The sequence below is a fragment of the Podarcis raffonei genome, chromosome 2 (genome assembly GCF_027172205.1).
Source record: "Podarcis raffonei isolate rPodRaf1 chromosome 2, rPodRaf1.pri, whole genome shotgun sequence".
Taxonomy (NCBI): Eukaryota; Metazoa; Chordata; class Lepidosauria; order Squamata; family Lacertidae; genus Podarcis; species Podarcis raffonei.
The window spans coordinates 118,768,549-118,794,709 of record NC_070603.1 but is presented as its reverse complement, the minus strand read 5'-3'; the positions used below and the strand labels follow the sequence as shown (position 1 = coordinate 118,794,709).

At 48.0% G+C, this 26,161-nt stretch overlaps 2 protein-coding genes across 2 annotated transcripts; both read left to right on the top strand.

Moving 5' to 3' along the window:
• The first annotated feature begins 3,027 nt into the window (after nt 1-3,027).
• On the top strand, nt 3,028-13,723 carry LOC128408801 (zinc finger and SCAN domain-containing protein 30-like). Its single transcript, XM_053378822.1, has 7 exons — nt 3,028-3,234; nt 4,537-5,397; nt 7,102-7,219; nt 7,300-7,554; nt 9,347-9,442; nt 11,176-11,913; nt 13,593-13,723. The coding sequence occupies exons 2-7, from the start codon at nt 4,627-4,629 to the stop codon at nt 13,721-13,723; spliced, it is 2,109 nt and encodes a 702-aa protein (XP_053234797.1). The 5' UTR covers nt 3,028-3,234; nt 4,537-4,626.
• LOC128409242 (zinc finger and SCAN domain-containing protein 23-like) lies at nt 13,186-21,531 on the top strand. The gene is made up of 4 exons (XM_053379559.1): nt 13,186-13,923; nt 16,059-16,817; nt 19,916-20,027; nt 20,724-21,531. The coding sequence occupies exons 2-4, from the start codon at nt 16,095-16,097 to the stop codon at nt 21,488-21,490; spliced, it is 1,602 nt and encodes a 533-aa protein (XP_053235534.1). The 5' UTR covers nt 13,186-13,923; nt 16,059-16,094; the 3' UTR covers nt 21,491-21,531.
• Nucleotides 21,532-26,161: the final 4,630 nt, after the last annotated feature.

Here is a 26,161-nt window from a genome sequence, read left to right as displayed (position 1 = left end):
GGGATGCAAGACTCTGCTCCTTCTCAGCTCATTGTGTGTGTGTTTATGTTTTTTTTTATTATTAATGTTTATTATTCGTACAAAGATTACCATAATAAAGGACAAAAGTGGTAAGGACCTAACAGAAGCAGAAGACATCAAGAAGAGGTGGCAAGAATACACAGAGGAATTATACCAGAAAGATATGGATGTCTCGTACACCCCAGGTAGTGTGGTTGCTGACCTTGAGTCAGACATCCCGGAGAGTGAAGTCAAATGGGCCTTAGAAAGCACTGCAAATAACAAGGCCAGTGGAAGTGATGGTATTCCAGCTGAACTATTTAAAATTTTAAAATGTGATGCTGTTAAGGTGCTACACTCAATATGCCAGCAAATTTGGAAAACTCAGCAGTGGCCAGAGGACTGGAGAAGATCAGTCTACATCCCAATCCCAAAGAAGGGCAGTGCTAAAGAATGCTCCAACTACCGCACAATTGCACTCATTTCACACGCTAGCAAGGTTATGCTTAAAATTCTACAAGGCAGGCTTAAGCGGTATGTGGACCGAGAACTCCCAGAAGTGCAAGCTGGATTTAGAAGAGGCAGAGGAACCAGAGACCAAATTGCAAACATGCGCTGGATTATGGAGAAATCTAGAGAGTTATAGAAAAACATCTACTTCTGCTTCCTTTTTCTCATATGTAGTCTTTTAAATGTGGGTGAGATTTTTTAAATGTATTTCTCTTCTTGGTTTTAATGTATGTGGGGGTTGTTAAGGATAATGACTTAATTTCCTGAAATGGGAATGTTTGCTTATGTTAAATCACTGTGCACTTTTAACATGGTTCCCCTGCCCCCTGGCAGTAGCTCTCATATGATTGGCTGACTATGAATCACATGAGAGAGGCATTACATTTGGTTGTGACTGTTATTCCAGTAACTGTCGTTTTTTCCCTGCCTTTCTGATTTCTCTCTCTCTGTGTGTGATGGAGAGAAGGGCTGCTGAGAGAGGCTTCTCCGGATGCTGCCGAGGGCAGTGTTGTGTCAGTGTGATCTGTCTGAAGGGAAACAGACAGAGGAAGATCCCTAAATGCTAATAGTGAGAAACCTGCGCAGGAGCTCCCTGTAAGGAACAGAGAGAAACCTTTCATAAGAAACTGTAAGACCTGATTAAGTCTCAATACAGTTTTGTTTATACGTCAAAGAAGACTTCAGCATACCCTCCAACATTTCTCCGATGAAAATAGGGATGTCCTATTGAGCCTAGGGCTTGCTGATCAGAAGGTCGGCGGTTCGAATCCCCGTGACGGGGTGAGCTCCCGTTGTTTGGCTTCCAACACACATGAAAACATGAAACATAAAAAAACTTTCCTATACAGAGCTGCCTTCAGATGTCTTCTAAAGGTTGTGTAGTTACTAATTTTATATTCTGATTTTATCCTGCGAACCACCCTGAGACCTGCGGGTATAGGGCGGTATATATAGATTCAATTAACAACAACAACATGATCAACAACACCACCAATGATAATAATCTCCTTGGTTCTGGGATTACCTAACTCCATACCCTCCAATATTTTTTCGATGCAAATAGGGACGTTCTAAGGAAAAGCAGAACATTCCGGGATCAAATCAGAAACTTCTGTAAATCTGGGACTGTCCCTGGAAAATAGAGAAACTTGGAGGGTCTGCTTCAATCTACAGTTCAAGGGATAACGTACCCATGTTTGAAAAAGCATGAGATTATAAATATATTCTTCTCACTTATATGTTTAGGAAAGTAAATACATTATAAAGAGTCTGGACATTGTATAGTCTTCACAAAAAAGCTATCAATCACTTGATAAAGTGACTAACAAATTCAATAAAACAGAAGAAGAAGAAGAAGAAGAAGAAGAAGAAGAAGAAGAATGGCAAGTCCCATACACACCATAGAGAATAATTTCAAGCTTGCCAGGCAGCAACAGCCTCTTTCAATTATCGAATGCTTGGGAAATGTTTTTATTTTAATTTTTAAATTCTTTCTGAAAATCTTGTAATGAATGAGCATGCTGCATAAAGCACATTTTGTGTGTGTGTGTGTGTCATAGCTGTCAACCGTCCCATATTTGGCGGGGAACCCTCTTATCCCAGCGCCGTGTCCCGCTGCTGTCCCTTATTGACGATGTCCCTTAAATTTCCCGGGTTTCATGCTCGCCTGGCTCGGGAGGCAAGCAGCAGCTCGGGGTCCTCCGTCTCTCCCTTTTCCCCCTCGGGCGTGTCGTGAGGAGACGGGTGGCAGCGGGCGGGCAGGCAGCCCCTCTCTTGCGAGACGTCTGACGCGCTGCCAGGGGAAGCCGGAGGCAGCAGTGGCGGCAGCGGCTGAGGAGGCGGCCTGCGGGAGGAGGAAGAGGAGGGGATGGGGAGGGACGCAGAAGGGCGAGGCAACTGCCTCATGCCGGGCTCACGGGCTGCATGGGCGAGAGTCTGTCTCCCTCCCTCTCTCTCCGGGCGGGGAAGGGCCGATGGAACTCCTCGCGCCAGGACGACAGCAGCCCCGACGTGCTGCTTAGCATCCCCTCCAACCAGTGCAGCATCTTAATGTAGTGATTTCCCCCTCTGCATCCCTTTCATAACTCTATTTTTATAAATCATTTGTCCATCCATAGCTCAAATTTTTACTACAAGTTTTCTGTCAGTCCTACCAATGTATGTAACTCTTGACAATAGCTTTTCAACCAAATTATAAGCTTTCCCCATTCTTTATGAAAGAGGTCCTCTTCCTGGTTTCCAGTTCTGCCTGTAAGCTTTGCCATCTCGACGTCGTTCATCAGTTTTGTCTGCCCCTCTTCTTTGGTGGGAGCTGTAGACCCTTAGGATCATCTAGTCCAACCCCCTGCAAAAGACAGTCAGTGGCAGCCAAAGCAGCATGGCTCCATCAGTGCCGGATTTATGTACAAGCTAATCAAAATCCCTTATTTTGGCTGCTGAGCCCTTATTTTCGAGGCTGCTGGTCCCTTATTTTCAAATCTGTAAATTGACAGCTATGGTGTGTGTGTGTGTGTGTGTGTGTGTGTGTGTGTGCGCATATGCAAGTGTTTAAAAGGGTTAAATTGAGAGAGCGTTTCTTTCCTAGAAAAGATAATCAAACCTAGGAGGAAGAATAAAAAAATAAAAAACACACCAGTGGCGCCTCCTTCCCCGGTTTGGCTTTGCATTTAAAGTCCGCTGCATAAACTTGAAGGAAGAGGGAAGCGATCTTGGTGCATTGAAAAGGTGAGAGTTGTGGGGCGGGAGAGATTCATTTAGAAAAGGGAAATGTAGGAGGGAGACGGCGTCGGGAGACCCTTCCTCCAAATCCCGAAGCGCCCCTTCCTCTGCTTTTTATTCTTCTTGCGCATTCATTATGATTTGCGCCCCCGAAGGTATCTGGGCGGTGAGACGCCAGCCCAGCTTTCACTCCTGTTAGCTACTCTTGGCGCCTGCCAAAGTTTCGGGGCGAAGGCGCCTCTTCGCTCCCAGCGTGGTGTCCTGGTTAGAGACCTGGGTTCAGATCCTGACACTCTGCCTTGAAGGTCACTGGGGTGACCTTGGGCCAGTGGCTGGCGCTCAGCTTTGCCTACCTCACAGGGCTGTTGCGGAGGAATATTTAGAAATAAAATATTATTATTATTATTATTATTATTATTATTATTATTATTATTATTATTTAAACCCTGCCCTCCCCTGCCAGAGCCGGGCTCAGAGTGGCTAACACCAGTAAAATTACAATAAAAACATAATAGGGGACGGGAGAAAACAAAACAAAAATAAATAAATGATGATGATACTTGTGGGATAGAAATAAAATAAATGATGATGATGATGATACTCGGTCCATGTCCTGTCGATTTCCGAAAACCCCAGTCTACTTTTTCGTCCTACTTTATTTGTGCTCTAGCTAGCGCAAGAGTGCCCTTTCTGGAGGACAATAATGCAACACTATTTTATCAGTTTGTTTTGCTTATTGCATTTATTTTTAGCCCACTGCTTCCCCCCCCCCCAAGGTGGTGTACAAGGCAGTTCTCCCCTTCCAAGGCGGTAGGGCGGAGAAGGGCTCTCCGCCCCACCGCCAGCCTTCGGAGGAGGTCCGAGGACAGCGGGGAAGACGCGCTGCGCTTCCCCGCTGTCCCCGGAGATTTCCCTATGGGCTTTCGTCTTGCGAAGCAAGCCCATAGGGAAATACGTCTGGCGAAGCACCTCGAAAAACAGAAAACTCTTTCTTCTTGCGAGTTTTCCGTCTTGCGAGGCATTCATCTTGCGAGGTACCACTGTATTTTAATTTCCCACAATGCCCCTGACATAACAGTGGCAGCCCCCCATAGCTGTCAACTTTCCCCTTTTCTTGCGAGGAATCCTACTCGGAATAAAGGAATTTCCCTTAAAAAAAGGAAAAAGTTGACAGCTATGTAGCCCCCCTCAGTCATATATCACTGCTGTCACTTGGCACCGTTGCCAAAGAGAGTGGAGGGTGGCTGACCTCCCAGAATGCTGGCCCTGATTCTCCCTGATTCTGGTTTTTCTTCTTTTTTTATGCAGGTAAAAGCTTTGTGCCTATGTCTTCAGGTACCGGTTGTTTATTCTAGTGTTTTCTTCAGTCCAGCCCCACATTTGTGACTTCACCCAAGGATGAAAATCGAAGAGCAGGACCCTGCAGGTTGCACACAAGGCGAGGCGTCAGAAGGAACAGGAAAAGCCCCATACTTGGGCATCGTAGGTTGCAAGATGGGCATGGAGGGAGCGGTGCATTCTGGGAGTACCGGGGAGATCCTCAGAAGGTCAGTCTTGCATCAGGTGAAGGAGGAGCCGGAAGAAGCCTTGACCCAGCATTGGGAAGCCCAATGGCAGACGTTCCTAGGAACAGTGGAGGCCCCTCACTTGGGCCGGGGGGCCCCACAGGTGCCAGAGGAGCCCACCCCCTGGGTGGACACGAAGGCCTTCCTCACCTCCTTTGAGCAAGTGGCCGAAGCCTGCCGGTGGCCCCAGGAAGAGTGGGCGGCCCGCCTCCAGCCGGCCCTCAGCGGAGAAGCCGAGCGGGCCTTTCGAAGCCTGGAGGCTGGAGACAGAGAGGATTATGGGGAAGTGAAGGCGGCCATCTTGCGAGGGGATGCCATCGGAAGGGAGAAGCTGCGCCAACGCTTCCGGGGCTTCCGCTACCAGGAGGCCGAGGGGCCCAGAGGGGCCTACACCCGGCTGCAGGAGCTTTGCTCCCGGTGGCTGAAGCCGGAGAGGCACACCAAGGAGCAGATCCTGGAGCAGCTGATCCTGGAGCAGTTCCTGACCGTCCTTCCGCCGGAGATCCAGAGCAGGGTGAGGAATTGCGGCCCGGAGACCTGCTCCCAGGCGGTGGCCCTGGCCGAGGGGTTCCTCCTGAGGCAGCAGGAGGCCAAGGAAGAGCAGGTGAGAGTGTTTCAACCTTGTACAACAGGGAGTATGGGGGGGCATTTTTGGTTTGAGGGCCACATTCTTTTCTGGGGGGGGCCACATTCTTGTGGGGGGGGGAGGGCAAAAGAGGCACCTTTGTACCAGAAGCTACAAGTGAGCCATGCCAAAGTCAAAGGTTTCTGCACATACAGCCAGGGGAAGCCTGAGAGAGGGAAGGCAGGGACCCTCGCAGCTGCTTCGTGGGGCAAAACCTAGAAAGAGTTGCTGAGACCACTAGGCCTGTGGTGTGTTTTCTTGAATAAAGATCTAACTTCTTTAGCCACGGGTGATTTATTGTTTTATTGCAGGCCTGTGCCTGTTAGAATTCCTGATCTATGATTGTAGTCAGGGGATTTTTGTCTATCACATGACGGTGTGTGTTTTGACTCCACAGAGTGGGAAGTGACAAAGACAGGATGTTTGTGTTACTGTGTTTCCTGAAGTGGGACTATGGTCCTTTGTTCTTTCTCTCTTTGCTGTCTGATGCTAGAGAGAGTGGGAGCCATGTTGCAGTGCTCCGTGTGTGTTTATATGTAAATAAAGTAGATTAGCCAAAATGCTGAGCTGCTGAGGTCTGCCACGCGCAAGTTGTGCAAACTCTGCGGATCTCTAAGTATGCCAGTGTTGGTTGGCATCGGTCGCTGTGATGTTTGGGCTGAAGAAAGCTTATGAAGCTCCCGAACAATCGACCAGGAGGGAGGGAACGTGCCAGTCGGGCATGTGTCTCTGCCAGAGTCCTACTCGAGTGTAGGCTGAACTCCTGACAATGCCAATGCCAGGCCTGACAGCAGTGACGGATTTACATATAAGCTAATCAAGCTATAGCTTAGGGCCTCACTCTCTTGGGCGCCCCCAAAAGATTTAAAGGGAAAAAACACTGGATGTGCATTTCCAAAATATAAGATAAAAAACAAATACAGTGGTGCCTCGCAAGACGAAAATAATCCGTTCCGCGAGTCTCTTTGTCTAGCGGTTTTTTCGTCTTGCGAAGCAACCCGCTTAGTGGATTAGCGCTATTAGCGGTTTAGCGGCTTAGCGGCTATTAAAGGCTTAGCGGCTTAGCAGCTAAAAGGCTATTAGCGGCTTAGCGGCTATTAAAGGCTTAGCGGCTTAGCGGCTAAAAGGCTATTAGCGGCTTAGCGGCTAAAAGGCTATTAGCGGCTTAGCGGCTTAGAAAAAGGGGGGGGAGCGAAAAAAATCGCAAGGCGTTTCCGTCTTGCGAAGCAAGCCCATAGGGAAAATCGTCTTGCGAAGCGCATCGAAAAACGGAAAACCCTTTCGTCTAGCGGGTTTTTCGTCTTGCGAGGCATTCGTCTTGCGGGGCACCACTGTAAAATAAAACCTACATACAGCAACAGTGTTTTGTGTTGTGTATGGACCTATTAGCCGAGGTAGACCATAGCCATTGTGGCTACTAGAAGCCACTGATAGCACAACATTCCTTTGCCCTGTTCAGGCAGCCCTGTTCAGGGAAGTTTTTAATCTGTGACATTTTAGTGTATTTTTGGTTTCTGTGGAAGCCGCCCAGAGTGGCTGGGGAAACCCAGCCAGATGGGCGGGGTACAAATAAATTATTATTATTATTATTATTATTATTATTATTATTATTATTATTATTATTATTTGCCACCTCTCAGAACTGTCACTGTACCCTGAAAGCACCCCTTTCCGTCCTTACAGGTCACCTCAGAAGAGGCAGCTGTGAGCTTTTCTGAGGGACGCTGGGCTCCACCTCCCATGAAGGAGAAACATCTGTATGTAGAAACCAAGCAAGAAGATGGAGATGCCAGCCTGTTGAGTAGGGAGGATTCTTCATTTTTGAGGGGGGTGATGCTCAATAAATCGGAATTGTTTGGAATTATCTCGTTATTTTTCCAGTAGGAAAAGAGCGGATGACCACAGATGAGGAGGAGGAGAAATATGTACCAGGCAGTTCGGAACTGGTGGGACCGCAGGGGACGTTGACCTGGAAAGTGGAAGAGGAACTTCCTCTGTGTTGTGAGCCTGAAAATGTCTTGGCAAGTCAGGATGGAGCAAGGTGTCAGCAGGAAACCCACCCAGTGGAGGGAGCTGTTGGAGCCGCTCCTTGTAGGGAAGGTCACGAGGCCCCCAGGGAAACCACAGTCCAGGCAGGTAAGAAATGAACACGGGGACATCGAAAGCTGCCCTTGTTGTTGTCGTTTAGTCGTTTAGTCGTGTCCGACTCTTCGTGACCCCCTGGACCAGAGCACGCCAGGCACTCCTGTCTTCCACTGCCTCCCGAATTTGGTCAAACTCATGCTGGTAGCTTCAAGAACACTGTCGAACCATCTCGTCATCTGTTGTCCCCTTCTCCTTGTGCCCTCCATCTTTCCCAACATCAGGGTCTTCTCCAGGGAGTCTTCTCTTCTCATGAGGTGGCCAAAGTATTGGAGCCTCAGCTTCACGATCTGTCCTTCCAGTGAGCACTCAGGGCTGATTTCCTTAAGAATGGATGCGTTTGCTCTTCTTGCAGTCCATGGGACTCTCAAGAGTCTCCTCAAGCACCATAATTCAAAAGCATCAATTATTTGGCGATCAGCCTTCTTGATGGTCCAGCTCTCACTTCCATACATCACTACTGGGAAAACCATAGCTTTAACTATACGGACCTTTGTTGGCAAGGTGATGTCTCTGCTTTTTAAGATGCAAGCTGCCCTTATACAGAGCCAATGTCATGGGATGGTTGGGCGCAGAGGAATGGTGGGAGAAACCGGCTGGGGAACCCCGCAGGGAAGAAGGCTCAGAGGCCAGGGATGTGTCGTGGGACAACGATGAGTGGTCAGAGGGAGAAGACGGGGAAGAGGCTGTGTCGGAAGCTGAAGAAGTAACAGGGCAGGGTAAGCTGGGAAAGTCTGTGGCAGAGAGAAGTCCAGAAACAAAGGTAGTAATAATAATAATAATAATAATAATAATAATAATAATAATAATAATATTTATTTATACCCCGCCCTCCCCAGCCAAGACCGGGTTCAGGGTGGCTAACACCAGATATAAAACAATTGCTTGAAATACAACTTAAAAAACAAGATTAAAATACAGCGTTAAAATGCAGCCTCATTTCAGCCGAAACTCAAAAACTTTCGGGGGGATGAAAATGTCAAGTCATGGTAGAAGCTGAAGCAGGGGAGGAAGAAGCCCAAGAGGCAGAGATGAGTCAGGCTGGTGAAGAGTCATGGGAATTTCCCCCTCCTGCTGTGAAAAATTCAATTCTCCCCATCTCCCGGAACCAGAAGAGGGCTGAAATGGGCTTCACAGGCTTCACTCAGGCATAGTCTCGGGTTGCTAGGGAAAAGCACAGGAGAGGAGGGGACTTAGATGGCTGTGGGGAGGCAGGGACCTATAATCTCAGCAACTGATTTCATGGAATAAGAGCTACAGGAAATAAGCTGCTGTGCTTATTAGGCCTGACACGCAGCCAAGTCTGCAAAGATTGTGTTTTTGCTAATAGTTAACTCCAACTTGGAACTGTGTGATTTACTACTGACTCACTCTGTGATAGCCAGAGACCATTGGCCAACCTAGACCAGTATTCTGTACACTGACTGGCAGCAGCTCTCCAGAATTCCAGCAGGGGGTGTTCCCAGCCCTCCCTGGAAAAGCCAGGGGTTGAACCCAGGAGCTTCTGCATGCAAAGTAAATGTTCTACCCCTGAGCCGGATCCCTTCCAGAAATGGGAACGTAAGGTTGTAGGAAATGCATATGGAGCCCAATACCAGGTTGACCCCACTTTGAATCCTTACCTAGCCATGAAGTTCGCCGGTCCAGCCTGCCTTACTTACCTCAATGAGTTGTTGTGAAGATAAAAACAGGGGAGGGCCGTGTATTGTAGCCCCAGCTTCTTGGAGGAAGGGCAGGACAAAAATAAAAATGTATTGATGGTGATGTCTCTTCTTTCCCCCTGCAGGAGGATCTCTGATCCCCAAACCAAACCTCATTTCCTGGCTGGAAGAAAGCGAAGATCCCTTTGCTCAAAGCAGTGAGGGAGGAGAGGGATTAGCAGGTAGGTGCTATTTTGCTGAGAGAGAATTGTGGGGTACCCTTGTGGGGGCGACGTGCTGATGGAACCCCACCCCACATAGGAGCAAACTCCTATGCTCCAGGGCCACTTCGGCCCGCACAATAAAATATTTGAGGGCGTCCACATAGTTGATGGGCATTCCCATTCAAACGGTGTGTGTGCACTGCATCATGTGATCGATTATGCAAGGCGAGGCTTACCTGGGCCCCCACAATATTTTATTCAATATTTCACCCCAATATTTTATTTCACCCCAAATTGCTGCTCCAAGATCAGAGGTTCTACGCTACTAGCCACGATGGCTAGCACCTATTTCCACTGTCTGGGGGCAGAATAAGCCCCTGACTCCAGCCAGGTAATGTCATACCCTCCAACATCTCTCCAATGAAAATAGGGACGTCCTATTCCATTATTATTATTATTATTATTATTATTATTATTATTAATACCCCGCCCATCTGACTGGGTTGCCCAGCCACTCTGGGTGGCTTCCAACATATATAAAAACAAAATAGAACATTAAACATTTTTTAAAAAACTTCTCTATACAGGGCTGCCTTCAGATGTCTTCTAAAGGTTGTACAGTGGTACCTTGGGTTACATATGCTTCAGGTTATATTTGCTTCAGGTTACAGACTCTGCTAACCCAGAAATATTACCTCGGGTTAAGAACTTTGCTTCAGGATGAGAAGAGAAATCACGCAGCAGTGGCAGCGGGAGGCCCCATTAACTAAAGTGGTGCTCCAGGTTAAGAACAGTATCAGGTTAAGAACAGACCTCTAGAACGAATTAAGTTCTTAACCCGAAGTACCACCGTATAGTTACTTATGTCCTTGGTGCAAGAGTTGCGTAACTACATACCTTCCAACATTTCTCTGACAAAAATAAGGATGTCCTAATGAAAAGCGGGACATTCCAGGATCAAATCAGAAACCGAGGTGGCTTCTGTAAATTTGGGACTGTCCCTGGAAAACAGGGACACTTTGAGGGTCTGTAATGTGTACAGAAATGCATATAACTAATGTAAACTATGCATTAAAATGTATATATTGAGGAAAGTAACATGCACAAGCTGTTGATGCAGCCTAGAATAGCATTAGTTTTTTGTTGCTGCAGCACACTGTTCACTCATGTTAAGCTTGTGGTCCACCAAGACCTCTGGGTCTTTTTGACATGTACTACTAGAGTAAGCCGAAGGGACACGGGGAGGGGGTTTGCTGTGGGTTAAACTACAGAGCCTAGGACTTGCCAATCAGAAGGTCGGCGGTTTGAATCCCCGCAACAGAGTGAGCTCCTGTTGCTCGGTCCCTGCTCCTGCCAACCTAGCAGTTTGAAAGCATGTCAGATAAATAGGTACCGCTCCAGCGGGAAGGTAAATGGCGTTTCCGTGTGCTGCTCTGGTTCACCAGAAGCAGCTTAGTCATGCTGGCCACATGACCCGGAAGCTGTACACTGGCTTCCTCGGCCAATAAAGCGAGATGAGTGCCGCAACCCCTGAGTTGGCCACTACTGGACCTAATGGTCAGATGTCCCTTTACCTTTACTAGTAAGCCGAGTGCCTCCCATCTTATATTTGTGCAGCTGGTTATTCCTGCCTAAGTGCAGAACCTTACATTTCAACCCCATTTAAATTATTTTTTTTTCTTATACCTTTTGTTTTTCTTACACAGGCACCAATTCATAGCATTTAATTCTGGCTTACCTGTTTATTCCAGAAAGCAGCTTGCGGGAGATTGAGGACGAGACCGAAATATGTGGGACGTCATTAGGATGTAAAGAGAAACTCCAGGATCAAAGTGATTCAGAGATGCAGGAGGGGGAGGCTCAGGCGGAGGGTAAGGCTAAACCTGCTACTTGTCAGGGCATGGACCTGAAAGAAATCCCAACCCGGCAGGAAAAACACAGAGAAACGAGAAGCGCCAAGTGCCTCTGTGCTCCCACCCAGGAGAAACCAAATAAAAACTTGAGGGTTGGAAAAAGCTTGGCTCAGCATCAAAGACACCGTGATGGGGAAGTGCCATATAAATGCCTGGACTGTGGAAAGAGCTTCAACCACAAATCGAACCTGATTTCACATCAGAGAATCCACAGGCGGGGAAAACTCTACAATTGCTCAAACTGCAGCAAAACTTTCCTCCACAAATCGATTCTTAGCCGGCATTTGAGGATGCACACAAGGCAGAAGCCGTTCAGCTGTGCCGACTGCGGCATCAGCTTGAGCGCTCAGTCCAGCCTCACTCGGCACCAGAGGATCCACACGAGGGAGAAGCCCTACAAGTGCTTGGAGTGCGAGAAGAGCTTCAGCCAGAACTCGGACCTTCTGAGGCACCAGAGACTCCACACAGGGGACAAACCATACCAATGCTCCGAGTGCGGGAAGAGCTTCAGCCGGGGGGACTGTCTGGCTTCGCACCAGAAAATCCACACGGGGAAAGGAACTATGCTTCTGCTCTGTATACCTGAAGGAGCATCTCCACCCACATCGTTCAGCCTGGACACTGAGGTCCAGCTCCGAGGGCCTTCTGGCGGTTCCCTCACTGCGAGAAGTTAAGCTACAGGGAACCAGGCAGAAGGCCTTCTCGGTAGTGGCACCTGCCTTGTGGAACGCCTTCCCTTTAGATGTCAAGGAAATAAACAACTACCTGACTTTTAGAAGACATCTGAAGGCAGCCCTGTTTAGGGAAGTTCTTAATGTTTGATGTTTTGTTGTGTTTTTATATTCTGTTGGGAGCCGCCCAGAGTCACTGGGGCAAAGAAATAAATTATTATTTTTCTACCTCAGAGGTGAGGCACCCAAGGCCTGGAAACAAAATACAGCTCTCCAGGTCTCTCTACCTGGTTCTTGAAGTTTTCCCCATGCCACACTCCTGCTACTCCTCCCTGGCTGAGTTTCACAAACTGATTTCTCCCCCCCCCCCCCCCGGACAGGAAGTGTCCTTAAAATCTGTCAGCGTCTCTTGCTGGTCTGGAGGAAAGATGTAGAGGCTGTTTGTGCCAAAATTACCCTCCCATTCCTAGGCAGCATGGGCATTTGCTGATCTACTTTCTTTTGCCTCTGTCCCCACCCAATGCCAGAATGTGGCCCTTGGAAGGTTGCCAAGGAACTTGGCCCCTGGGCTTGAAAACGTTTGCCAACCCTGGTATACATGCTCAGATTGTAACAAAAGCTTTTGGGACAAATTGGTGTTCCTATGGGCTGACTGGATTGAACAGATGGTCCAGTGGGATAGCCTAACTACTGTTGCCGATGCTCTCGTAACCTCAAGGTTAGATTACTACTGAGCACGGGATTGCCAAGAGGAATATTATTCCGCCATCAAATGCCTGGAGTGAACAGACTACACTGAGTAACCGCAGCCAGGCCTTAACTTTCTGGCCAGACCGTGGAGCATGAAAGGGAGGCTTGGTCTCTGCCCTCCCTTTTTCTTGAGCTTTTAAAAAGGAAGGAAGCAGTGAATATCATGTTGGTTTATAGAAAGTGGTTTTGTTAGGCATGGATGAGTTTACAAATAGCTGATAGACATGGAATTGCAAGCTCTTTATTTTCATTTCTTTCTTCTTTTTCTCCCATTACTTCTTTCTCTTTTCCCTCGTTTTCTCTATTTTCCATTCCTTTTTTTATGTCACCGTTTGTGCTTTTATCTAGATTAGAACTTTTAAAAATAATAATAATGAAATAAGCACTTTTATGTCATGCTGGGATGGGTGGGTGGGTGGGTCTTCAGTCCCTGAAGGCAAATTTGGCCCTCCAGTCCTCTCTGATCCTCAGGACTCTTCCCAGACTGCACCCCTCTGTGGAGATGCTGGTCCACGAGGGCAAATGGGGCACTGCCCCACCAGTGCCAGGTGGCCCCCACCTGCCTGCCTTCTTCCTTGCAACCAAGCCAAAGAGAACTGCTGTCTGTCGCTTTCCTCCTCTCAGTGTTGCCCCTTGCGGAATTCAGCAGGTAGGAGGATGGGGGCAACCCTAGAATTGGTTGGCTCTGCCTGCCACTGCCTCTCTGGCGCCACCTACTGTTGGGCTCCTCGGCTTCCGCCCTACCAGCCCCAGCGGGCACCAGCCACCGTTGAAAGTAGCCTACCAGTCGAGAGGTGAAGTTTTCATTCATTCCCCAGTCCTCTCTTGCCCCAGGCCCCGCCCACCATTGGCATGTGGCCCCCGGAAGGCTGCCCACAAGGGAATACGGCCCTCGAGCTCCCCACCCCGTAAAAGGGAAACATGCTTATCAGACCGTCTGCAAATGCATCAAAGGGTTAAAGTGACCGAGTGCTTGGTTTGCTAGAGGGGCCAAATAAAGTGCTGTGTTTTTGTGTGTTTTTTTTGGCTGGATGGAAAACACTCGAGGTTTTTTCCCTGTTGGGGGTGGGGTTTGGTTTTGAATTCGCCTGCAGCAAAAAAACCAAAAAACCAACCAAAAACAGGAGGAGGAAGGAAGGGAAAAAAGATCTCAGTGCGTGAAGAGGTAAGTTGCAAGAGGGCAGAGGCAGATCTCCAAAGGTGGGGGGACAGAAGAAGAGGAAGTGACTTTTGGGGGGGTTGGGGGAAGGCAACGCATCTCCAGCCCCGGTGCTTTGATCCCGGGAGGTCTAACTCTGACCCCAGCAAAATCTCTCGCGCTCATTTCCTTCCACATCAGAGAATGGATCCTCCCCGCAGTAACGCTTTTCTTTTCGGGAAGGTGGAGGTGTTGTTTGTTTTTGCAATGCAGGGAAATGGGGGGGGGGGAATAGATCTGGTCAGTGATTTTTCCTTAAAAACATGTCTAGGGGTACTCTCATTTTCCTACTCATAGTGAAATACTGCCCCTGAATGAGGCCAAACTTAGATTCACCAAATGTTTAGGGGGTATGCGTACCCCCAGGAAAAAAAGCACTGGGTCTGGTTCCATGAGGAGACACATCCCCAAACACACACACAGACACACATTGGAAGCTGTTTTATAATTGAGTCAAACCATTGGTCTATCAAGCTCAAGGCTGCCTGCACTGACCAGCAGTCCAGGGTTTTAGGTAGGAGGGAGGGTGTCTCTCCTAGAATTAGAACCCAGGACCTTCTCTGCTTCTAAACTGTGACTCCCTTCACAGCAAGGCAGCGCCTTCGTTGGTCAAGGATTCTTTCCCGCACTCCATTCCACCCTCCGCAACACTGCCAGCATTCCAAGGCTACTGAGCATGCTCAGTTCTCCTGGGCTGTTTTTTTTGGGGGGGTTCCCCCCTTAAATTCTCCCCCTACTTCTGCAAATCTTGGGGTTTCCCTGAGCCCTGAGGATACTCCGCTCCTGTGAGCGGGTGGCGCCAGCATTTTAAGCACGCTGTATTGCATGTTTGGGTTCCTACCCTCTTTTTTTGGCCTTTAATTGATTTTCTCTTTTTATTTTTATTTATTTATTTCATGATTGTAAAAACCAACAGCCTCAAAGCGTTTTGCATTAAAGATGAAACGATAAAATTTCCGCCGAGGAAAATGTATAGCGGTAACGTAAGATGTTCAAAAAGTTAAAACGACAGTAGATGAAAAAGAGATTTAAGACTGGTGTCAACTTTCTAAGTTCCTTAAGTTGCTTCGATACTTTCCGGGGGTAGAAAGTTAGGATAAATTTCTTTGGTGGACAGGAACTGCACTTTAAATGTGCTTTAAGAGTATGGTGCGCACACACCCTCAGCTCACCCATTCCAGGATACTCTATTCCGTTCCGCCTTCCGCTTGTGGTTTTACTCTTCCCCGCCCCCTCAGTGTTTCATGGCCACTCTGAATGCTCAGTCTCTATTGAGATAGTTTGGGGAAGATCTTCCCCTACTTTTGTGAACCTCTGGGTTTCTCCCAAGCCGGCTGATGGCTCACGTCTTTGGGTAGGTGGGTCAACTTTTGCCTCTCTAGGTCAGGCACGTTCTGTGTGAACAACTAGTCTCGAGTCTTCCATATGCCTGGACACTTATGCCCTGATAAAGGGTTTGTTGATCCAGCCTTTGTAGGAAAAGGATCCTGGCTCTGGGGTCTCCAGAGATATTGCGGCTGATTCTTTTTCCGTGGGACCAGGGGCTGCATGGTGGGTCAAACTTCTAAGCCAGGGATTAGCAAACTTTTTCAGCAGGAGGCTGGTCCACTGTCCCTCAGACCTTATGGGGGGCCGGACAATATTTTTTTTGGGGGGGTGAATGAATTCCTATGTCCCACAAATATCCCAGAGATGCATTTTAAATAAAAGCACATTCTACTCTTTAAAAACACGCTGATTCTGGACCGTCCATGGGCTGGATTTAGAAGGTGATTGGGCCGGATCCGGTCCCCAGGCCTTAGTTTGCCTACCCGTGCTCTAAGCCGTGGGGAAGGGCTGCCTCTCAATGGTACAGCGTCTGCTTTGCTCTGTCGTTAAGCTGTATCCCTTCCCCAGAATTCAACAGGAAGATGATGGGATGGGATTTTTTTTAAAAAATCAAAATTAGTTGTCTCCTTCTCCCACTGGCTCTGGGATTCTGAGAGGATTATGGGAACGCGAAGGCAGCCATCTTGCAAAGGCCGCACCTACAATGGGGCTCCTTGCCTTCCGCCAAAGCAGCCACAACAGCCAATATTGTATATATTTTGGTTTTAACCTAGAGAAGCTTCTATACAAGAGTTTAACTCTGGGATGAGATGGAGGAGCAAGCGAGTCGTAGGCAAAAGGCTGTCTTGCAAAGTGTCGGAGAAGCTCCTGACGTCCTCCAGGCTGTGATCATCGGAGAAGATCTGCAGAGAATACCGGAAGTTCGGATCAAGGAGGAACCGAGCGAGGGGCAGCTGCAGCGCTGGGAAACCCAGTGGCAGGACTTCCTGAAGAAAGTGGAGGTTTCTCAGTTAGGCTGGGCACCACAGCTGGAGGAGCCCACCCCCTGGGACGACGCCACGGCCTTCTTCGCCTCTTTCGAGCAAGTGGCCCAAGCCTGCCGGTGGCCCAAGGTGGAGTGGGTGGCCCGACTCCTGCCGGCCCTCAGGGGAGAAGCCGAGCAGGCCTTCAGTGGGCTGGAGGCCGGAGACAGAGAGGATTATGGGAAAGTGAAGGCGGCCATCTTGCAAAGGGACGCCATCGGTAGAGAGAAACTGCGTCAACACTTCCGGGGCTTCTGCTACCAGGAGGCTGAAGGGCCCAGAGGTGCCTACACCCGGCTGCAGGAGCTTTGCTCCCGGTGGCTGAAGGTGGAGAGGCACACCAAGGAGCAGATCCTGGAGCTGCTGATCCTGGAGCAGTTCCTGACCGTCCTTCCGCCGGAGATCCAGAGCTGGGTGAGGGAGTGCGGCCCAGAGACCTGTTCCCAGGCGGTGGCCCTGGCCGAGGACTTCCTCCTGAGGCAGCAGCAGACCAAGAGATGGGAAGTGCAGGTGAGAGTGTTTCATCCCTATACAAACAGTAAGCGGTGGGGACCATTGATGGCCTAAGGGCCACATTCCCTTCTGGGGGGCCACATGCTTGTTTGTATAAGAAGCTGCAAGTCAGCTATGCCAGAATCAAAGGTTCCTACACATACAACCAGACAAGCAAGAGAGAGTGTTGCAGTTGAAGGACGCATTTCATCCAGGAAGGGGAAAACATAGGAGAGGATATGGTCTGAGAAGAGTCCCAAGGGCCAAGTTGAGAGACCTGGGGGGCCACAGGCTTGTGGGAATGTTTATATAATTTAGCAGAGCTTAAACGATCCCCTGTTTGAGTTTCTGCAGTGACAAGCGGGTTGCTAACTCATTTGAGTCCTATCAATAATTATGCCTTCCTGGTTGAATCCCTTTCTGTCCCTCTTAAAGAAAACACACGTGAATCTGAATCATATTAACATAAACTATTGTACTATCCAGGGATGTGGGTGGTGCTGTGGGTTAAACCACAGAGCCTAGGGCTTGCCGATCAGAAGGTTGGTGGTTTGAATCCCCACGACGGGGTGAGCTCCCGTTGCTCGATCCCAGCTCCTGCCAACCTAGCAGTTCAAAAGCACACCAAAAGTGCAAGTAGATAAATAGGTACTGCTCCGGCAGGAAGGTAAATGGTGTTTCCGTGCGCTGCTCTGGTTTGCCAGAAGCAGCTTAGTCATGCTGGCCACATGACCCGGAAGCTGTACGCCGGCTCCCTTGGCCACTAAAGCGAGATGAGCACCTCAACCCCAGAGTCGTCCGTGACTGGACTTAATGGTCAGGGGTCCCTTTACCTTTACCTTTACTTAATATCAGATTCATTCAGGTTTACAGAGTTGTTCCTGAAGGCAGGCTTAGGTTACATAACAGATAAACTATATATAGTGGTACCTCGGGTTACATACACTTCAGGTTACAGACGCTTCAGGTTACAGACTCCGCTAACCCAGAAATAGTACCTCGGGTTAAGAACTTTGCTTCAGGATGAGAACAGAAATTGTGGCGCGGCGGCAGCAGGAAGCCCCATTAGCTAAAGTGGTGCTTCAGGTTAAGAACAGTTTCAGGTTAAGAATGGACCTCTGGAACGAATTAAGTTCTAAATCCGAGGTACCACTGTAGTAGTGAGTCATGAGAAGACTTCATCCAAGCAGTTACCAGTTAACACTCCTTGCAGCAACCGACCAACTGACAAAACTGCCTGCCACATAGAGGCAGTTATTCCTCTCTCAGAATGTTGGACTTGATTGACAGCTATATATCCCTCAAGGCTGAGGTCCCCCAACCGTGTTGTATATGGAATAAATGTCCTTCAACCGTTGGGTCTCCAGCTGTCATTGGACTGCAGCTCCCTCTTGTCTGACTATTTGCTAACCCTCTGGTCCATCAACATCTGTGGGGCGAGACAGGAAGCTAGAGGGAAACAGGAAACCAAGTGAGCTCTGCGCCTCTTGGCCGCCTCTCCTAAATTTCAGTTGGCACCAGCTAGGGCGAAGGTAGCTCTGACACAATTCAAACCATATGTTTAAAGTGCTTTAGTACCACTTTAAACAGTCCTGGTTCCCCCCAAAGAATTCTGGGGGCTGTAGTTTATTAGGGGTGCCGAAAGTTGTTGGGCAGGACCCATATTTGCCTCACAGAACTACAATTCCCATAGTTCACTGGGAAGAGGGCTAGACTGCTAAACCACTTTGAGAACTGGAGGTTTAAATAACTTTTTTATACCTATAAAGGTTATCTATACTAGCGGCCAAAACTGTGGGAACCTTTTGGAAGAAGTGTATTTCCAAGGTTTGATGGCTCATAACACCACTTTTTATGAGTAATACCATAAAATTATATATCAGTGGAAAGATAATTTAATGAAGAATGTAATGCAACAAAGTTTGTTCAATTATCTGTATTCTATCAAACGTTATAGCCAAATAACCAGAAAAAGGAAGCACAACTTGCTTAGGTTGATATGCAGTAGCTTTCCTTCATTTGAATGTAGCCAATGAGCATGAGAATTTTTGTATATCTCGTTTTTTCTATGTGTTTCACATTTCTTCTTTATGACTGCTGTTGTAATAAATAATAAATAATTCTTCATAAAAGTAATTGCATTACATTCTTCATTAAATTATCTTTCCATTGATATATAATATTTTGGTATTACTCCCCCCAAAAAAGTGGTGTTATAAGCCATCAAACCTTGGAAATACACTTCTTCCAAAGGGTTTCCACAATTTTGGCCACCAGTGTATTCATGGTAGCTCAGTTCTAGAGCACTGATCCCCTCTGGAACCCTGCAGAGCCACTGCCAGTCAGAGTAGGCATTTCAGAGCTAGATTAGAGTAGACTGTTCCTGTAACTAAAAAGAATGTGCTGTTAAAAAAACAAAAACAAAGTCCACCCATCTGGTACAGTGGTACCTCGGTTTAAGTACTTAATTCGTTCTGGAGGTCCATTCTTAACCTGAAACTGTTCTTAACCTGAAGCACAACTTTAGCTAATGGGGCCTCCTGCTGCCGCTGTGCCACTGGAGCACGATTTCTGTTCTCATCCTGAAGCAAAGTTCTTAACCTGAAGCACTATTTCTGGGTTAGCGGAGTCTGTAACCTGAAGCGTATGTAACCTGAAGTGTATGTAACCCAAGGTACCACTGTAATTGTAAAGGTAAAGGGACCCCTGACCGTTAGGTCCAGTCGCAGACAACTCTGAGGTTGCGGCGCTCATCTCGTTTTACTGGCCGAGGGAGCCAGCGTACAGCTTCCGGGTCATGTGGCCAGCATGACTAAGCTGCTTCTGGTGAACCAGAGCAGCGCAAGGAAACGCCGTTTACCTTCCTGCTGGAGCGGTACCTATTTATCTACTTGCACTTTGAAGTGCTTTCGAACTGCTAGGTTGACAGGAGCTGGGACCGAGCAACAGGAGCTCACCCCGTCGCGGGGATTCGAACCACCGGCCTTCTGATCAGCAAGCCCTAGGCTCTGTGGTTTAGACCACAGCACTACCCGCATCCCTTTCTGGTACTTATACCTCAGCATATAGTCCTGTCTCCCTGCTCTTAAAAAAAAGGATCCTTGTTTCTTTTTCAGGAGCTGGCAAAGTTTGAGGAGGTGGTGGTGTGCTCTGTGAAGACTGAACCATCTCCCTCCAGCCCTGTGGAGATGAAGAAAACCAAGCAGGATCTGGGTTCTGGGGTGCTGGGTAAGCCTAATTTCTCCTGCTCCTGGATTCCAGGAACCATTGTGCGAAATTTAGCTTCAATATTTTAAGAAGTGTCCAGACAAAACTTACTGAAATATATAGTGGAAGATTTTCTTTTTTTTAATTGTGATGTTTGATCACTGATGTGTTTGTGGCCGTGGTCTCCTTTGGGAGTGAGGTTAGAGGTGGAATAAATAATTTGATGAAAGGTAAGTTGAGAGTATTTCAGGAGTTCTCCCAAGAGTTATATTCAGCAGGTAACAATTCTATGGGGAAGATGAAAGAATATATCGAGACACACTGGAAGATAAAACCAGAAAGTAGAGATAGAGAGATTATGGAACAACCAATTTCAGAAAAAGAAATAGAGAAAGTTATAGGGAAGCTAAAAGGGGGGAAAGCCCCAGGAGCAGATGTATTGGGAAAAGAATAAAGTATTAAAAAATATATTGATTCCTAAAATAAAAGTATTATATAATTCAGTAATAGAGGGTGAAAGGATCCCTCCATCGTGGGAACAATCGATAATTATCTTAATTCCAAAACCAGGAAAAGATTTGAAGGACCCAGGATCATAGGCCGATATTCCTAATAAACCAAGATGCTAAAAAAAAGTGGAATAAAAAATATATATTCTGCTGTCAGTTCTTTTAATTTGGTTCCCCACCACCACCTTTTTTTTTTTCATTCTGAAAGGCTATGTGCAGCTGAGCAAAGGTGGAGAGAAAATTCTGGAGTCTTCTGAGCCTGAGGCGTTCCACGGGAGAGCAACTGTGACTGTTTCCCTGGCTGAGGAGGTGGGCAAAACGGGCAGGAGCCAACATGCCCCAAAGAGGCAGCAAAGAAACCGCCAGAGGAATCGGGCAGGAGGATCCGTTCCTGGCGTGGCAGACGAGGCCCTTGGCAAACGCCTCTCAAGGCCTAAAGAACAGCCCTGCGCCATTCCAGAGGGAGGTTTTGGCAAAGACTCCAGGCGTGGCCAACTTGAAAGAACCCAAAATGGCGGGGGACAGGTTCAGGACGCCGGGGAGAGCCCTCTTCTGAGACCTGAGAAGTCGCGCATGTGCTCTTTCTGCGGGAAAGCCTTCTGCGAGATCGCCCACATGAGGGCCACACACTTCGAGAAGAAGCCCTTCCAGTGCTCGGCCTGCGCAAAGTGCTTCAGCCGCAACTCGCTGCTCCTCAAGCATGAGAGGACGCATGACGGGGAGAAGCCATACCCCTGCTCCACGTGCGGGAAGAGCTTCGTGTACAGCTGGAACCTCATTAAGCACAAGAAGAAGCACACGGGCGAGAAGCCCCACAAGTGCTCGGCGTGCGGGAAAACCTTCTTCGAGCGCTCGGACCTCGTGCGGCACGAGAGGACTCACACGGGAGAGAAGCCCTACAGGTGCTCCCACTGCTGGAGGCGATTCAGCCAACAGTGGCTCCTGATGAAACATGAGAAAACCCACATGGCATAGAAACCTCCACAGGGCGAGGAAATGATATCTGAAGGGGCTTCCTCCTTTGGGTGCTGACCTTGACAGAGGGGGGGGGGCCCTTGGTAGCTCCACACCCTCAGAGGTTTTTGAGTGGAGGGCGGTGGCTCCGAAGAGGGTTTTCTCTCTGACATCCCTAAGCTGCAGAGTTCCCCCACTGGGGGGTTGTGTCTGAGGACACGATTACATAGCTTTTGCCGCTCGACACCCCTTTTTTTCTATGGCTTTCAGCTTCTGATATTTTTATATATAAATAGATACAGGATCCAGCTTTCTCTCTTCACGGGAATTTACTTCAACTGATTTTGAAATGCGTGTTTCTCAGGCGAGAACCAGCAAACCAGCAATGGGGAACCTCCGGCCCAGACAGGAGGCGTTGTAGATAGGCCAGCAGGAGGTTTGCAGGCCCCTGCCCATTGCCTGATCGTTGGCACCTGCTGTGCAGCCCTTTGCGAGCCCCAACGGCAAACTGCTGGTGGTTGGGGCTCAGCAAGCACAGGCAAAGCATCTGTGGCAATGCTGCTTTCTGCTGCAACAGAGCAAGGGGAACCTCTCGCCTTTCAGATGTTGCTGTACCCCCAACTCCCATCATCCCTGACCACATGGCATGCTGGCTGCCAGAGCTGATGGGAGTTGGAGTCCATCTGGAGGGTGACAAATTCCCCCTGCCCTAGAAAAGTTTGGGAACTTGGTGAGGGTTGCAGTGTCCACCTCTGAGCCCGTAATGCAAATGATGAAACTGGTCCCCATCTCTGATCAATATTGAATGTATTCTCCAAGGACCAACTTCCCTTTTCTATTCTTCCTTCTCTTTGTTTTGTTCCTCCCTCCCTGTTCTAACTCTGCTGGGAGAGCCATTGCACTGGGTGGGTAGTAGCTCTGAACGTTATTCCAGAACGTTAAGCAGCACAGAGCGGCTGGGGAAATCCAGGGGGGTTAGGGCACTTTCAACCAGATGGGCTGGAGGCTCATTTTGTTTCCGTTTCCTACGGAAGCTGAGCGAGGAGTTGCCCGCCTTTCCTGGAGCTGGCCGGGGGTAAGCCGAGTCGCCTTACGAGATCGTTTAATTCTCATCACATTCATTTCAGATTTCGGGTTACTGGGATCTCCCCCCGCCCCCCCCATACAATCGCCCCTCAAATAAATTGTTTATTCTGGGTGATTATCGGTGAAATTCCTGCTAAAAGGACTTGGACTTTTACCCTATCCCACAGGTTCGCAGTGCTGTTAGTACACCAAGACCGCGACAGCGTCTTAGGGGAGCCATTGTTGGGGATTACTAGATCATAGTTTTTGAGACGCCGCTGCCCGTTTTCACGTCCTGGTATTGCCTTAGAAAGCTGACGCTGGACCAGGCAACGCGTCTTTCCTGTAAATGTCATTTGCTCTTAAGCGTGTGCAGAGTGCCTTCTCTTTCCATTGAGTATGTACCATCGTATTTATCGCTGTTACTGTGAAGGTGTTTGCGCCGCTGACTTAGTACCACTTCCTTATCTCCATGGTGTTTATGTCACATACTTTTACCATTGAATTTTGTAAAGCTACTCTGGTGTCACTTTAAGCTAAACAGCAACATACAAATGCTTTAATGTAAAAAAATGGCATTCCAGGGCAGGTATCACATCTCCTGATGGTGATTTTTTCAAGCGCAGATGGAACCATTAGTTGTGCAGTAACAGTGCAAAATGGAATGGAGTTTCTAATCTACAACATTAAAATATCATGAAATATTTTCAAAAGGATAAGAAGTAAAATAAAGAAATGGTCCAATTCTGTGTAACTGAGGACTGAATAAATTATCACTGTAGATTTAAACAGGGCAGCAAATAGATCCGTTTCCCCTCTCTCTGGTCTTAAACACCTGATTTTATGAGATTGAAACAAGTGCTTGTATGATATGTTAGCATACAAACAAAAAATATTGAGATGTCTTTCGTGTGACTCCTGAATCTCAGGTTGATTTTATCATGGAAAAAAAAAACCTAAAAAAAACTAGATGGGCTGGAGGGGATTTTTGGTAGGGAGAGGCAGGCATTCAAATTGCTTTGATGAGTCACTTCACTTTGGGTGAGTCTGTTCATTATTATGCCACTATTTTTAATGAGTTCTTTATGTATATAAGGGACGCGGGTGGCGCTGTGGTCTAAACCACTGAGCCTCTTGAGCTTGCCGATCAGAAGGTCGGTGGTTTGAATCCCTGCGATGGGGTGAGCTCCCGTTGTTCAGTCCCAGCTCCTGCCAACATAGCAGTTTGAAAGCACACCAAAAAGTACAAGTAGTTAAATAGATACCGCTCCGGCGTTTCTATGTGCTGCTCTGGTTTTGGTGTTCCATTGCGCCAGAAGCGGCTTAGTCATGCTGGCCACATGACCCGGAAAAGCTGCAGACAAACGCCGGCTCCCTCGGACTGTAAAGCGAGATGAGCGCCGCAACCCCAGAGTCGTCTGCGACTGGACTTAACCATCCAGGAGTCCTTTACCTTTTTTATTTATATGACCACTGAGATGATTTCCATTGTGTTTCACTGCTCATGGTGTACTGTAGACCAATGATTCTCCACCCACCATCACTAATCCTCTGTTGAGCACTGTATATCAATAAAATATTTAATTTGCTTCAGCTAGTTTGGAGTCTGTTGTCTTTGTCACTGGTTCAGCTGGGGTGCAAAGTGAACCCAGATTAACCAAGAATGTGGTGGGGTCTGCAAAAAAGATGGACCGGGCCGATAGCCAAACACATTTCAGCTGGAAAGAGTCCTGTGGCAAACTAAAAATCCTGAACACCAACTTGAGAATGGATCCTATTTCAGTTGTGTTGCAGTGACAAATTCTCCTTCCCAGTTTACCCCCGCCCTGCCAAAGTGGAAGACTCAGTGTCTGCAAGTTTTAGCATGATGGGAGATAAAATGTCTCCATTTGTTTTCTCCATGCTACGCTTACACCTCTTTTATGTCCCCTCTTACTTGCCTTTTCTCTGAATTAAAAAGCCCCAACTTTTCTAACGCTTCCTGATAGCAGAGCTGCTCCATCCTCTTGATCAATTTTAAAATGCATTTTTTTAAAAAAATACAAAAACTGCAGCAGCAAGCTTAATCCCAAAGAGGCACTTTCCTCTCTTGCACATGATGGAAAACCTGCCTGCATCATCAAAAAACAGACAAGAAGAAAGCTTGTCTTTTGCTTCAGCATCCTTAGGGGGTGGGACGTATTCATAAGCAAACTGATGCAAATGTTATCAGGCAGCTAACTGGTTAGGGATGGACTCATCTGCATGCAAAAGGAACTCTAAGACACTTGTGGGTACCACAAAATAGCCAGAAGAAAAATTGACGACCTCAGTGCCTGAAAAAAACAGGCAAAACCTACACACCTAAATACAAGATCTGGGCAAAAAAAGTTGTAAAGTGTCCCAGGTAATAGTAGTAGTGGTAATAGTAGTAATATTTCTATGCTGCCCATCTGACTGGGGTGCCCCAGTGATTCTGGGTGGCTTCCAGCAATTTATAAAATCACAGTAAAGCATTGTACATAAAAAACTTCCCTATACTGTACAGCATTAATTCTAGGTTTTGGTGGTCATTAAGCCCAATCCTTGCTCAGTGCAGGATCCTAGACTGTTGTTGTTTAGTCGTTTAGTCATGTCCGACTCTTTGTGGCCCCCTGGACCAGAGCACGCCAGGCACTCCTGTCTTCCACTGCCTCCCACAGCTTGGTCAAACTCATGTTCGGAGCTTCGAGAACACTGTCCAACCATCTGGTCCTCTGTCGTCCCCTTCTCCTTGTGCCCTCCATCTTTCCCAACATCAGGGTCTTTTCCAGGGAGTCTTCTCTTCTCATGAGGTGGCCAAAGTATTGGAGCCTCAGCTTCAGGATCTGTCCTTCCAGTGAGCACTCAGGGCTCATTTCCTTCAGAATGGATACGTTTGATCTTCTTGCAGTCCATGGGACTCTCCAGAGTCTCCTCCAGCACCAGAATTCAAAAGCATCAATTCTTCGGAGATCAGCTTTCTTTGTGGTCCAGCTCTCGCTTCCATAAGGATCCTAGACAGATAGATGTAAAACCTAGGATGGAAACGCCGAACAACTCAGTGGAAGAGCATAATATTTTAATGCAGACGTTTCTCTACTCAGCATCTCCATAGGGCTGAAAGCGCCACCCCGCCTGAAACCCAGGACAGCACTGCCAGTCAGTGCAGACGTCCTGATCTGACTCGGAAGAAGGCAGGTTCCTCTGCTGCTCCGGCTCCCAGTGAAACACTTCCAAGGGAGGACAGCTCCTCCCCGGTTTTTTTTTTACACGGCAATCTGCCCTTTCCCCGCGATTCCCACCCATTGGGCTCCAGCCTTGCTGCAGCTGAGCCGAAGGAAGCCAGCCTGCTCTCGGAATTATAGAACTGTAGAAAGGGACCCCCGAGGGTCATCTAGTCCGACCCCATTGCTCCCACTTCTGTACTGCGGGGGGCTGGACTAGATGACCCCTGGGGATCCCTCCCAAGCCTTACGATTCTCTGATTCTGCGCAAGAGGCCCCTTCGCGACGTCCCTCCCAGCCATGGGGGAGGGGGGGGAATGACGTTTCCCGGAGCAAGAGCTCAAAAGGGGTTAAACCAACCGAGCTTTCCTTCCTAGAAAAGACAGCAGAGAGAGAGGGAGGG

Excerpts from the sequence above, each read along its gene's own strand:
- LOC128408801 (XM_053378822.1), top strand. The coding sequence starts at position 4,627 with ATGAAAATCGAAGAGCAGGACCCTGCAGGTTGCACACAAGGCGAGGCG. Across the intron at positions 7,220-7,299 it reads TGGAGATGCCAGCCTGTTGA|TAGGAAAAGAGCGGATGACC; the intron begins GTAGGGAGGATT and ends TTATTTTTCCAG. Across the intron at positions 11,914-13,592 it reads AGGAACTATGCTTCTGCTCT|GCCCCGCCCACCATTGGCAT; the intron begins GTATACCTGAAG and ends CTCTTGCCCCAG.
- LOC128409242 (XM_053379559.1), top strand. The coding sequence starts at position 16,095 with ATGGAGGAGCAAGCGAGTCGTAGGCAAAAGGCTGTCTTGCAAAGTGTC. Across the intron at positions 16,818-19,915 it reads CCAAGAGATGGGAAGTGCAG|GAGCTGGCAAAGTTTGAGGA; the intron begins GTGAGAGTGTTT and ends TTTCTTTTTCAG. Across the intron at positions 20,028-20,723 it reads TCTGGGTTCTGGGGTGCTGG|GCTATGTGCAGCTGAGCAAA; the intron begins GTAAGCCTAATT and ends TCATTCTGAAAG.